Source organism: Arachis stenosperma, chromosome 6 (assembly GCF_014773155.1).
Source record: "Arachis stenosperma cultivar V10309 chromosome 6, arast.V10309.gnm1.PFL2, whole genome shotgun sequence".
NCBI lineage: Eukaryota > Viridiplantae > Streptophyta > Magnoliopsida > Fabales > Fabaceae > Arachis > Arachis stenosperma.
In genome coordinates this window covers 37,289,616-37,303,958 of record NC_080382.1, presented here as the reverse complement: position 1 = coordinate 37,303,958, position 14,343 = coordinate 37,289,616, and the positions used below count along the sequence as shown (strand labels likewise).

Below are 14,343 nucleotides of genomic sequence, written 5' to 3'. Positions count from 1 at the left end.
AAGTTAAGGTGGAGGTGATTGAAAGATTTCCACCACCTACTAATACCAAGGCAATCAGAAGTTTCCTAGGACATGCAGGATTTTACAGGAGGTTGATGGGATGATTAGTGTCAGTCTAGAATTTTAATCAATAAGAAGATCAAGTCATTGTCATCGTATAGTCCTAGACCGACAAATAATCCTCTTGGTCAAATTTTGATTTTGTTGTCACAAAGTCAACCCTAATATAAAGTAACCAATAGTATTGGTCTCGGATCGTCTTCAAGAGAATGGACGAACATGTGCGTCAATATTGGTTAGAATTCCGAGATTGAGAGTCATAAACAAGAATTTAAACTACTAAACTTAACATGCAAGAAATCTTAAGGTGCAAGAAACTAAATCAAAGCAATCAAAGCAAGGTATAAGCAATTTCAATATAACAAGAGAACATATAAAGCTACTTCTTTTCTAAGACTAAGTAAACAACTAAACTAATTATAACAAGAATCAAGCAATTGGGATTTTTGGGTTTTAAATATGAATAATAAAAGCAATACTTGGCTAGGCATAGGAATTAGTAACCATATCTTGACAATTATGAGGAACCAAGCTCATTAAGTCTACCTCTATGCTTGAAGTACGTATAATGTCTACTTCAACACTTAAGGTACGTCAAATGGCTTGATCAATCTCAACTCATAAGTCCTAATCCAACTACTAATTTGCTTCGTAGTAGATTAGTGTCAATGGGTATCAACTTGACCACTAGGGTTCTCAAATCACCAAATCAATTAGACCTAATGACTCAAGATCACCCAATTCCCTTAGTCTAGGCCAAGAGTAAAGAAAACTACTCCATAATCAAAGGAAACATTTCATCAAACACATGGTATGCATTAACAAAAGACATATTCAAATTGAAAATTAATTAGAAATTACAAGTACCCACTAACAATTATCAATAGAAAACAACTCAATTAACACTATCGATCATAGAAAACATCAATGCACTAATAAAAATTTAAGATCCACAAAGTTGATAAAATGAGAAGAAAAGATGCAAATGACAAGAAAACATAAATTCAACACAAGATCTAAACAAAGTTATAACTAGAGAATTCAAATTAAGTAATTGAAGCTAAAATTAACATGACCCAATTCAGAAATTCAACAAAGGGAAATCAAAATAAACTAGATCTAGAGAGAAGTAAGAGTTTCTCTCTCTAGAAAACAAAAACCAAAACTAGCTAAAATTATGTGTGTTGTGCGTATGATTGCTCCCCCCTTCCTCCATTAGTTCTTGGTAGGGGTGTGCATGGTTTGGATTTTTAAAAATCCAAACTTGATCCACTTCAGAACCAGATTTATGGTTCAGAAAACCAAACCAGAACTGGATTAAAGAGCGAAACCGGTTTGGAAAAACAAAAACCGGTTCTAAACTGGTTTTAAATTTTAAAACCGGTTTTATTTACAAACCGGTTTTAAATTTGATTTTATTTGTAAGCCGGTTTTAAATCCGGTTTTTTTAAAATCCAAATCTAAAATCCGGTTTTTTTTTTATAAAATCCAGTTTTAAAACCAGATTTTTTAACCTAAAATCCAGTTTTAAAACCAGTTTTTGAAAATCCAGTTTTAAAACCAGTTTCTTCAACCAAAAATCCAATTTTAAAACTAGTTTTTAAAAATTCAATTTTTAAACCAGATATTTTAACAAAAAATTCACTTTTAAAATCAGTTTTTAGAAATTCAATTTTTAAACCATAATGTTTTTAAAAAGTAAAATTAATACTAAAGTCATTTTAAAGTGTATAGGTTCTTACAACTAGAATTTGGTTCTTTATAAATCTAATGACAATAGCTAATCTATATAACATTTAATCATTCTCAAGACATCAAAAGAATACCACCAAAATATCTCTCTAACAAAATATCAAAAGATGCCAAGTTGCCAACAAAATCATCAAACAACCACAACCTTTGAGAAAAATATATCTGCAAATAACAAAATATACCTTTGTCATTTTTTAAAATAAATCTTTGAATGAAATTATTAAACCAAATGAGAATATTAAGCATACCTAGTCATCATCAAGATTATCAATTGATGCCGCCATAGAACAAGCACCATCATTAGAGGAAAATATATCTGCAAAGGAAATCAAATTAATTATCAAGTCTATATTCAACAACTTTTAATTGGTAACTAATACCTAAATTCTAAAATAGAAAGATAACAAAAACAAAAATAAAATAAAATGAGAAAAAATAAGAAACAAATTTTATACCTTGATCAACTTGTTGAAGAACTTCACCATCATCATCTAAAGCAGAGAAAAGATCTTCCTTAAGCCAATCTCCTGTGCAGACTAAGGCTTCTACCATTCTAGGTGTTAAAGAACTGCGGTATGGATCAAGGACTCTTCCTCCAGTACTAAATGCTGACTCCGAAGCTACCGTAGAAACAGGTATAGCCAATACCTCACGAGCCATATTTCCAAGAATTGGAAATTGGGTTGAGTTGACCTTCCACCAGTTTAGTATATCGAACTTATGGGAGTATGGCTCACATTCTTCTTGTAAATATCTATCAAGTTTAGATCTTGTATTTGTTCTGCGACCGGTTGCTTGCAGAAAAAAGCCCATGCCATGAAGATCGGTATTAATGTTGTTGGCTTGAACATCTTGCGTATCAGCTTCACTTGCTTCCTCAGAACTTTGGTATTGCTGATAAATTAACTTTATGCACTTGGACAACTTTGACTTCAATTCGCCTCCTTTTTCTTCTCCAAAGAAGTAATCCAAGAAATAATTGACATACTCAATCTTTTGCATTGGATTAAGTACGATAGCAATCAATAACAACATATTCACTGAATCAGGATTGCCCCAATACTTCTCATACTTAACCCTCATCCTTTCTGCCATTGACATAGTACTAAAATCAACAGAATCACAAGAATGACGAATAAATCGTCCAATTGCAAATACTTCCTTCATATACATATGACTGGTATCATATAAGGTACCAGAAACACGTATAGTGGCATCACTGAACACTCGCAAAAATCGTACAATGGACTCAGCATACTCCCAGTCTAAATCAGAAGGAACACCTTTCCCTTTTCCTCCATTCATCTCTCCTATATAGGCATTATCTTTCAAAGCAAGCAACTCAAATGCTTTGCGATGCTTCAAAGCTACCTCTAACATTTGATAAGTAGAGTTCCACCTAGTCTCAACATCCATGCAAGGCAAGCCTTTATATTGGATTTTTTCTAGTTCAACACACTTTTGAAACCTACTAGCTCTAGATGGAGAAGATCTAACATACTTTACTGCACTACGAATCCTCAAGACTGATTCATCAATCTCTTTCAACCCCTCTTTTACAATTAAGTTTATAATATGTGCACAACACCTCATATGAATAAATTCACCATTCAAAATAATGCTATTCCAAGAATTCAATCGCTGCTTCAGATATTTAATTGCAACATCGTTAGACGAGGCATTATCAACTGTCACACTAAAGACCCGATTCAAATTCCAATTATTTAAACAAGATTCAATTGTTGCTCCTATAACCTCTCCTGAATGACTTGTCACTTGACAAAAATTAAGTATTTTTTTATGTAATTTCCAATCCAAATCAACAAAGTGTGCTGTCAAACTCATATAAGTAAAATTTTGAATTGAAGTCCAAGTGTCAGTGGTTAGACATACTCTACCACAATTTGTCGAAAGAAAATCTTGCAACTTCATCTTCTCTTCAGCATAAAGAGCTCCAATGTCACGTGCTAATGTAGTCCGTGAAGGAACTTTGAATCTTGCTTGTAGAGCATGCACAAATTTTCGGAATTTCGGGCTTTCAACGAAGTGAAATGGTAGCTCTTCCCCAATAAACATTTCCACAAGTGCCCTTTGAGCCTCCTCTTGGTCAAATTTGGAAGCACTGGGTGAATTTAAAACACCACGCTCATCTATAGTCGGTGTGGTCGTCGTTTTTCTTCTTTTGTTCGAATCATTATTAGGATTTTGCTTGCATCTTCTCAAATGACCACCCATTGAGCTAGTTACATTCTCATATTGTATTAAGCTACCACAATATTTGCATTTAGCCTTCTTCTCGATAGCATTCTCTACATCAAAATGATCCCAGACAGCTGACCGATTCTTACGAACACTTGACGGTGGAGAAGATGGTTGAGTGCTAGCGGACATCCCTGCTGCTTCAATATTACTGTTTTCAGTCATCTTGCTCTGCATATAAAGCAAGGTGTACATAACTCAAAATTTGATGCCAAACATGCTAAAATTAACACAAAATAATCCAAAGAAATAGCAGCCAATAAAACTTCAACATTAACTTTACCTTATCCCTATAAAAAGAAGTCACTCAAGCATCAGAATATGTTTAGTAAACTAAATTAGACAATTAGTCCCTGATTTCCTGCATTTTATTTTATATCTAGTTCTGCTCATGAATCTCAGCCATCCCCTTTTTTTAACCTATTAATTTTAGAGTGCAATAGCTTCCATCTTCTGTTACACATTCAGAAAGGGGTTTAAAGAAAATAGAAGCTAGCAAGTTAAGTCTTCATTTGCTATCCTATATTTAAGTCTTCATTTGCTATCATATTCCACACCTCAGCTTAAAAGTTCAGAATTGCATTTAATAAAAATATATCTAAAAGCTAATCCTAAAACTATAAAGTACCTAATAAAATAATGTTGAAAGTCATACATATACACCACTATAACAATTATATCAACATGCTACAAGGTTTCATTATTGATGAACAATGATTAATTCAAGTGGCAAAAACAAATATCTCAAATGTCAACAAGCAAAAATACATACTACTAAAGAGCAAACTGAATTGATAAGTTAACAATTTGTTTACATGTTAAATCTCATATTGATGTTTGATATTCTGTGTAGACATGATAATGCAACCAAGGAAATATTGAATAAAGATAAAGCATTTAATATAACAGATTGGATTCAACTAGAGGAAGCTATATTTGGACTTTCAAATGTTCCAGTTTTTCATAACTCTCCCCAATCCCCATCCCCAAATTAAAACAAATACTACTACTATGCATGCCACCTCCATCTATCTCTATAAAACACTTTAATTTGAGCCTTCTTAATACTTCTTAATACACATGCACCCACCCAGGCTCTAGCTAGGCTTATTATATATATCTGGGTTGTTGCTGTATCGTGTATATATAATCTGGGATGTTGTTGTATCGTGTATATATAATTTCACTCAAGTAGTGCTACTGCTACGCACTCTACTATTTTATATCTATGAATTACAATACTAGCTATTACTGCATGAACTAAATAATTTAGTTAAGTGTTGCGAGTAAAAATATTGGTCAAGCCCAATTGCAATTAGGATAGTTTCAATGACTATAAATATAAATAGTAAATTTTATCTTTGGCAAAATTTTATGAAAAACAATTTGCAAATCAAGGTTCAGGTTCATCAGGGACTTCAACAACAAACTGCTCAACAACAACCACTTTTGATTTTCATGTTCAGCCACAGCAACAACAAGAAAACTCAACAGAATCTACAGAGCAAACAGAATTTCAAATCTCAGATCTAGAAATCCAATCAAAAGAAAGAAAATTATAGAATAAAATGGAAAAAGAAACATTAGCATTTTGAGTTGTTTCATATCAACAAAATTCACTAAATCACTGTCCTGTACCTCAAAACAACAGAACAAGACAGCAGTAGTGTTTCATATCAACAAAATTAAGGTGGGGACTAGTGAAAGCAAGCACTCCTAAGTCTTAAGATCTTGAGTTGTTTTCATTGCCTATATTATAGTTGCTACTTGCTAGAGCGAGAGATTCAAGGCAGTAAATAATGATAAGAAAAAGAAGGCCAAGGTAGAACACAGTTAATGATTTTTCAGAACAAAATTCTATTTACAACAAAAATCAGAACAACAAAGCAGGAAACATGTATAAGATAAATTAGTTTTCTTCAACTAAATAATGATTTTTTATATGATTGCTAATTGAACCACAGTTAATACACTTCTTACTAAAGTTCTTGAATCAATGTCACCATTTCAAGTGTTCTTACTATCCCTCTTATGCAGCATTGTTCAAATTCATCATTCATCCCTGCAACTTCAACTACTAGTCTATTTCTTATGCAGCATTGTTCAAATTCATCATTCATCCCTGTAACTTCAACTACTAGTCTATCTAATTCTAATTCTTATAAGAGATTAGGAGATTGGTTGTTGGTTTGATATATATATGTGTATATATATATATATATATATATATATATATATATATATATATATATAACCAAGTAGCACAATACATATAGAACACTTACGTATTGGCTTAAATCAGCAAGTAGATTTTTTATGAAATCAAGTTTTAGGGGGGTTCAATTTGAAAATTCATACACCGTATATAAACAACTAGTGCTACATATATACTGTATATATTATGGTACATGCATGAACCAAAAAAATAATAAATGAGCATGGCAATCAGTTCATCAAGGATTCAACAAAACAGAACAAATCAGTATACTCATGAAGGAACAAAACAGAACAAATCAACAAAATAGAAAAAACCCAAATAAAACTCAGAACTCAGAACCAAGGGCAAGGAGGAAGCTTACCTCAATTGATGAGCATGAGCTCCGGCGAGCCACCAACAAAAGAAGATAACCGAAAAAGAGGGAAGACAGAGTCGCGAATGGAAGGTTGAGGCAGAGAGACAAAGTCTCGAATCAAAGTGAAGACTATAGACTCGAAGAGGTAGAGGCCGACGAACCACCAGCAAGCTCCGACGAGAGGCAGAGGGGAAGAAATATTGATGGTTGCGAAGAGTGGATTTGGTTTTGTTGAATGGATTTGTCGAAGAGGAGGACTCAATTAGGGTTATTTTAGATCCGGATCTTAATTTGGATTTGGATCTGGATCCAGATTTAAAACCATTTAAATGGATTGGATCAAAAACCAAATTATAAAATAAATGTAATTTGGTTTGGATTTTTTTTGGTTTAAAACTGGTTTTTTTTTTTAAATGGTTTGGTTTGGATTTGGTTTAAAATCCAAAATTTAGATTTTTTTGCCCACCCCTAGTTCTTGGGTCTTTTCCATGCAGAATCAAGTTGGATTTGGGCCTGGAGCCTCCCAGAAATCTTCAGCCACGATTTCATTAATGAGATCATGTGCTGGGCATCATGCGTGCATATCGGACACGCGTGCACCTCATCTGAGTTGCGCGATCCATGAGTACGCAAGTGCGCTACTTCTTGTGCGCCAGTGCCAGCTACAAGCAGCCACGTGTGCGTGTCGGCCACGCGTGCATGTCGCGGCCAATTCTCCATAGCTCCATTCTTCATGTTCCTTCTACTTGTGCATGCTTCCTTTCCATCTTCTAGGTCATCCTTGCTCTGTAGATCCTGAATTCACTTAACAAACACATGACGACATCGAATGGTAATGGAAGAGGATTAAAATATAGCATTTTTAAGGTCAAAGAAGCATGCTTTAAACCATGAAGAAATATTAGGAAACACAAAACCATGCAATTTATATGAATAAGTGCGAAAAATATTGATAACCCCCCAAATTCTGCATAAGATAAACCACAAAATTGGGGTTTATCAGAGGTTCAAAAGGATTTTTTGAAAATTGCAAATCCCCTGTGTAACCTCTTGGCCACTGACATTCCATTTGTCTTTGACCAAGAATGTCGGCATGCCTTTAAGACCCTGAAAGCCAAGCTTGTTACTGCACCTGTCATTTCTGCACCCAATTGGGACTTACCATTCGAATTGATGTGTGATGCTAGTGACCATGCTATTGGCGTAGTTCTGGGACAGTGACATGACAAGCTTTTACACGTCATTTACGCCAGTCGTGTTCTGAATGATGCACAAAAGAATTATACTACCATAGAAAAGGAATTACTTATAGTGGTTTATGCCATTGACAAGTTTAGATCCTATTTTGTAGGATCTAAGGTCATTATTGACACTGACCATGCTGCTCTGAGATATATACTCACTAAACAGGATTCTAAGCCCAGGCTCATAAGATGGGTATTACTCGTGTAAGAGTTTGATAGAGAAATCAGAGACAGAAAGGGTACAAAAAATCAAGTGGTTGACCACTTAGTCTATGGTATGTAGAAACTCCACCATTGAAAATACATAAGTGATGAAGGTCCAGGCATGGACGAATGGCCAGCCCCTATAAAAGTCTAAGATAGAATAAAACTGATCAAAGATGATCTAAGGATAATCCAAAGATGTGAGTACAATAGTAAAAAAGTTCTATTTATACTAAACTAGTTACTAGGGTTACAGAAATAAGTAAATGATGCAAAAATCCACTTCCAGGCCCACTTGGTGTGTGCTTGGGCTGAACATTAAAGCTTTCATATGTAGAGACTTTTCTTGGAGTTAAACGTCAGTTTTTATGCCAGTTTCGGTGTTTAACTCCAGCTTCTATCCTGTTTCTGACGTTTAACGCCAAAATAGGGCAGGAAGTTGGTGTTTGAATGTAAGTTTGCATCGTCAAAACTCGAGAAAAGTATGGACTATTATATATTGCTAGAAAGCCCAGGATGTCTACTTTCCAACGCAGTTGAGAGCGCGCCATTTGGGCTTCTGTAGCTCCAAGAAATCCATTACGAGTACAGGGAGGTCAGAATCCAACAGCATCAGCAGTCCTTTTTCAGCCTCTGAATCAGATTTTTTCTAAGGTCCCTCAATTTCAGTCAGAAAATACCCGAAATCACAGAAAAACACACAAACTCATAGTAAAGTCCAGAAATGTGAATTTTGCTTAAAAACTAATAAAAATATAATAAAAAGTAGCTAGATCCTACTAAAAATATCTAAAAACAATGCCAAAAAGCGTATAAATTATCCGCTCATCACAACACCAAACTTAAATTGTTGCTTGTTCCCAAGCAACTAAAAATAAATAGGATAAAAAGAAGAGAATATAAAATGAATCTCACAATATCAGTGAAACTTAGTCCCAATTAGATGAGCGGGGCTAGTAGCTTTTTGCTTCTGAATAGTTTTGGCATCTCACATTATCCTTTGAAATTCAGAATGATTGGCATCTATAGGAACTCAGAATTTTAGATAGTATTATTGATTCTCCTAGTTCAGTACGTTGATTCTTGAACACAACTACTTTATAAGTCTTGGCCGTGACCCTAAGCACTTTGTTTTCCAGTATTACCACCGGATACATAAATGCCACAGACACATAATTGGGTGAACCTTTTCAGATTATGACTCAGCTTTGCTAATGTCCCCAATTAGAGGTGTGCAGAGTTTTTAAGAACACTCTTTTTACTTTAGATCACGACTTTAACCACTCAGTCTCAAGCTTTTCACTTGGACCTTCATGCCACAAGCACATGGTTAGGGACAGCTTGATTTAGCCGCTTAGGCTAGGATTTTATTCCTTTGGGCCCTTCTATCCACTGATGCTCAAAGCCTTGGATCCTCTTTACCCTTGCCTTTTGGTTTAAAGGGCTATTGGCTTTTTCTGCTTGCTTTTTCTTTTTTTCTTTCTTTTTGCTCTTTTTTTCGCTATTTTCTCTTTTTCACTGCTTTTTCTTGATTCAAGAATCAATTTCATGATTTTTCAGATTACCAACAACATTTCTCTTTGTTCATCATTCTTTCAAGAGCCAACAATGTTAACATTCATAAACTTCACTATAAAAAATATGCACTGTTCAAGCATTAATTCAAAAAACAAAAAGTATTGCCACCACATCAAAATAATTAAACTAATTTCAAGATAAAATTTGAAATCCAAGTACTTCTTGTTCTTTTGTAATTAAGCACATTTTTCATTTAAGAGAGGTGAAGGATTCATGGAGTTATCCATAGCTTTAAAACATAGACACTAGACACTAATGATCATGTAGTGAAGACACAAACATAGATAGCACATAAAGTATCAAATTCGAAAAACAGAAAAATAAGAACAAAGAAATCAAAGAACGGGTCCACCTTAGTGATGGCAGCTAGTTCTTCTTCTTGAGGATCCAATGGAATGCCTGAGCTCCTCTATGTCTCTTCCTTGCCTTTGTTGCTCCTCCCTCATAGCTCTTTGATCTTCTCTAATCTCATGGAGAATGATGGAATGCTCTTGGTGCTCCACCCATAGTTGGTCCATGTTGTAACTCAAGCCTTCCAAAAAGGTGTTGAGTTACTCCCAATAGTTGTGTGGAGGAAAATGCATCCCTTGAGGCATCTCAGGGATTTCATGAGGAATTTCCTCATTTCCTCATGCTCTTGTTGAGGTCCATGAGTGGGCTCTCTTGTTTACTCCATCATTTTCTTAGTGATGGGTTTGTCCTCTTCAATGAAGATGACTTCCTCTATGACAATTACAGCTGAATTGCATAGGGATCACCTTTTTCTTGGCCACAACTTCATAGAAGTGGTCTTGATGGACCTTTGAGATGAATCTCCCCATCTCCCATGACTCAGAGGTGGAAGCTTTTGCCTTCCCTTTCCTCTTTCTAGAGGTTTCTCCAGTAATAGGTGCCATAAATGGTTATGGAAAAACAAAAAAGTAATGCTTTTACCACACCAAACTTAAAAGGTTTGCTCGTCCTCGAGCAAAAGAAGAAAGAAAGCAGGGGAAGAAGAAGAAAATAGAGGAGATGGAGGGAGAGATAGGTTCGACCAAGGGGTAGGAGAGTGGTTGTGAAGTGTGAAAATGAAGGAGTGAAGAGGTGTATTTATAGGGAAAGAGAGGGAAAGTGGCCGAATGGAATTGGGTGGGTTTGGGGGGAAAAAGTGTTTGAATTTGAAAGTGAGGTAGGTGGGTGATGACAAGTCATCATATACCCATTTTTCAAGCTAATTTCACTTGTTTTGTTAGTCTTTATGCACTTTCTTGTTTCTTAAGTAAGTGATTTGGAGTGAAAATGCACAACTTCTTTAAATCAAGCAACCACCATGAAATTAATGTTAATCCATGAGGTTTAAGCTAATTTTAATTGAATTTTAATTGATTTATAAGCCTCTTGAATTTAGTGATACTTTGAGTGGTTGTTTTGGTTTATTGTAGGTGAAGAAAAGAAAAGAAAAGGAAAAGCGTGGGCTAAGGAAGCGTGGCCCAAGGAAAAGAAAGTGTGGTCAAAGAGAGAAGAAGTGTGCCGCATGCAATGGGAGAGGCAAACATTGCCCTCCACAAGGGCACACTGCCCTCTAGGAGGGCAACATAAGGGAACCAAGAAGAGAAGGCAATTCTGCCCTGCCCACTCCAAGGGCAGAGCACAATTTTGTGCCTTGGAACCAAGAGGAATGAAATGTTGCCCTGCCCTCCACAAGGGCAGTATCGGGCTCTCCAAGGAAGAAAATCAAAGGAAAATTGCCTATGATGCATGCCACAAGAGTCGAACACGGAACAAGGAAGAAGCAATGAACTAAGCTTGATTATGGTGCCAAGAAAGCCAAAGAAAATGATGTAGCGTGTGCACCCGCCCAGGTTCGAACACGGGAATGCATTTCGGAGGGCAGGGCAGCATTTGGTTGGTGCACAAATCTGGTACACCAAAAAGTGAATCTGGCGCACCACACACAATCCTGGCAGCACCAGCGCGCACCAAACTCAATCCTGGCAGCACCAAATTTTTCTGCCCTGCCCTCCGCGAGGGCAGGGCAGCGTTCTGCGCACCAAGCCGCACCAATCTTCCGCGCCAAGCACGCACCAAGCACCAATTTTCTGCCCTGCCCTCCACAAGGGCAGGGCAGCCTCCTGGGAGCCACCATTTTGGGCCGAAAAATTCAATTAAAATTCCAATTGAATTCATTTCTTCACCAAATCAAAAGCCCATCCAAATCCCAATATCCAAGAATAGAAAGTGTATAAATAGGAGTTAGTTTGATGTAATTAGGACCTTTTTTTTTGGAACTTCTACTTTGAACTTTTCACTTTTACTTCCACTTTTACCTTGGTTTTCATTTTAGAACTTTTACCTTTTACTTGATTTTGAATTCTGCAACTTCTCTTGGTGACTTCACCGAGATTTCAGAGAATTGGGGAGGAGAATTGATCTCTCTTCTTCCTCGTTCTTGCTTGGGCATTTTTAATTTTCTTGTTTTGAGTTTTGGGTGTGAAGAGTTGAGGAAATTCTGTCTCAACCTCTATTCAAAATCTCTTTAATCATTTTCTGCATAATTATAATCAATTTCAATTTCCTTTACTGCTTCTTCTTCAATTTCTTGTCAATTGCTTTGTGAACTTGGATCTGGGAAGGTAATTGAGATCTAGGCTTTGCTACCTAGTCTCTGGAGACCTGAGATCCCAATTTACTTCTGGTTCTTCTGTGAACCTCTGCTGCATCTTAATTTCTATCTCTGTTTGAATTTTAGTTTATTCCAATTCATCTTCTACTTAATTAATTGTTGCAATTTACTTTCCCTGTGTTTAGATTCTGCAATCCCAGTCTTCAAACCCCTTTTACATACAAGCAATTTACATTTCTTGCCATTTAAGTTACTGCTATTTACATTTCTTGCACTTTAAGTTTCAGTCATTTACTTTCTTGTTCTTTAAGATTCTGCAAGTTTACTTTCCTGCTCTTTAATTTACTGCAATTTACCCTTCCCCCTTTACATTTACTGTCATTTACTTCCTGTTAAACACAAATCACTCTACCAATACTTGATCCGCTTGACTAAACCACCCACTAAACTAAAATTGCTCAATCCTTCAATCCCTGTGGGATCGACCTCACTCATGTGAGTTATTATTACTTGATGCGACCCGGTACACTTGCCGGTGAGTTTTGTGTTGGATCGTCTTCCACACATCAGTGGGTTTTTGGGAAAGAGGGATGAAGGTGATTGGTGGAGAGAATATAGGGAAGAGAATAGGATTTGATAGGTGAGTGGTGTTTTGGGTAGAGTGTTATAGAGATGTGTGAGGGGGAGAGAGAGATGTGGGGTAGGTGAGGATCCTGTGGGGTCAAGGACTTCTCATCCCTGCTCCAATTAGGCATGCAAAAATGCCCTTATAGTGCAATTCTGGCGTTTAACACCAGACTGCTGCCTGTTTCTGGTGTTAAATGCCAGTTTTTATACCTTTTCTGGCATTTAATGCCAAGCTGTTGCTTGTTTCTGGTGTTTAACGCCAACTTGGTGCTCTGTTCTGGCGTTAAACGCCAGCCTGATGCCCATTTCTGGCGTTAAACGCCTAGAATGGTGCCAGACTGGGTGTTTAACGCCCATTCTGCTACTCTTACTGGCGTTTAAACGCCAGTAAGCTTATTCTCCAGGGTGTGCTATTTTTAATGCTGATTATGAATTTGCTTTGTTTTTTGCAGTTGTTTTTGTGACTCCACATGATCATCAACCTAAGGAAAACATGAAATAACATAGATAAATAAAAATTGGGTTGCCTCCCAATAAGCGCTTCTTTAATGTCAATAGCTTGACAGTGGGTTCTCATAGAGCCTCACAGATAATTAGAGCATGGTTGTGGCCTCTCTACACCAAACTTAGAGTTTGGTTGTGGCCTCTCAACACCAAACTTAGAGTTTGGTTGTGGCCTCCCAACACCAAACATAGAGTTTGAATATGGGGGTTTTGTTTGACTCTGTATTGAGAGAAGCTTTTCATACTTCCTCTCCATGTGTACAGAAGGAGAACCTTGAGTCTTGAATACAAGGTAGTCCTCATTCAATTGAAGGACCAACTCTCCTCTGTCAATATCAATCACAGCTTTTGCTGTGGCTAGGAAATGTTTGCCAAGGATGATGGATTCATCCTCATCCTTCCCAGTGTCTAGGATTATAAAATCAACAGGGATGTAAAGGCCTTCAACCTTCACTATCACGTCCTCTACTAGTCCATAAGCATTTTTCATGGATTTGTCTGCCATCTCTAGTGAGATTCTTGCAGCTTGAACCTCAAAGATTCCCAGTTTCTCCATGACAAAAAGTGGCATGAGGTTTATGCCTGATCCCAGGTCACACAGATCCTTCTCAAAGGTCATGGTGTCTATGGTACAAGGTATTAAGAACCTTCCAGGATCCTCTTTCTTTTGAGGTAATGTCTGCCTAATCAAGTTATTCAGTTCATTGGTGAGCAAGGACATTCATCCTCCCAAGTCTCATTACCAAATAGCTTAGCATTCAGCTTCATGATTGCTCTAAGGTACTTAGCAACTTGCTCTTCAGTAATATCTTCATCCTCTTCAGAGGAGGAATAGTCATCAGAGCTCATGAATGGCAGAAGTAGGTTCAATGGAATTTCTATGGTCTCTAGATGAGCCTCAGATTCCTTAAGTTCCTCAAATGGGAACTCCTTTTTGTCC

At 36.6% G+C, this 14,343-nt stretch overlaps 1 protein-coding gene across 1 annotated transcript in view; it reads right to left on the bottom strand.

Annotated features, from left to right (window-relative positions):
* Positions 1-2,060: 2,060 nt before the first annotated feature.
* LOC130933962 (zinc finger BED domain-containing protein RICESLEEPER 2-like) overlaps positions 2,061-14,343 on the bottom strand; it is a 94,871-nt gene continuing 82,588 nt past the window's right edge. Inside the window, exons 2-4 of the mRNA XM_057863553.1 lie at positions 4,355-4,361; positions 2,268-4,242; positions 2,061-2,128 (exon numbers count right to left, since the gene is read on the bottom strand). Coding sequence (XP_057719536.1) covers positions 2,061-2,128; positions 2,268-4,242; positions 4,355-4,361 — 2,050 coding nt within the window. The remainder of the gene's footprint in view (positions 2,129-2,267; positions 4,243-4,354; positions 4,362-14,343) is intronic.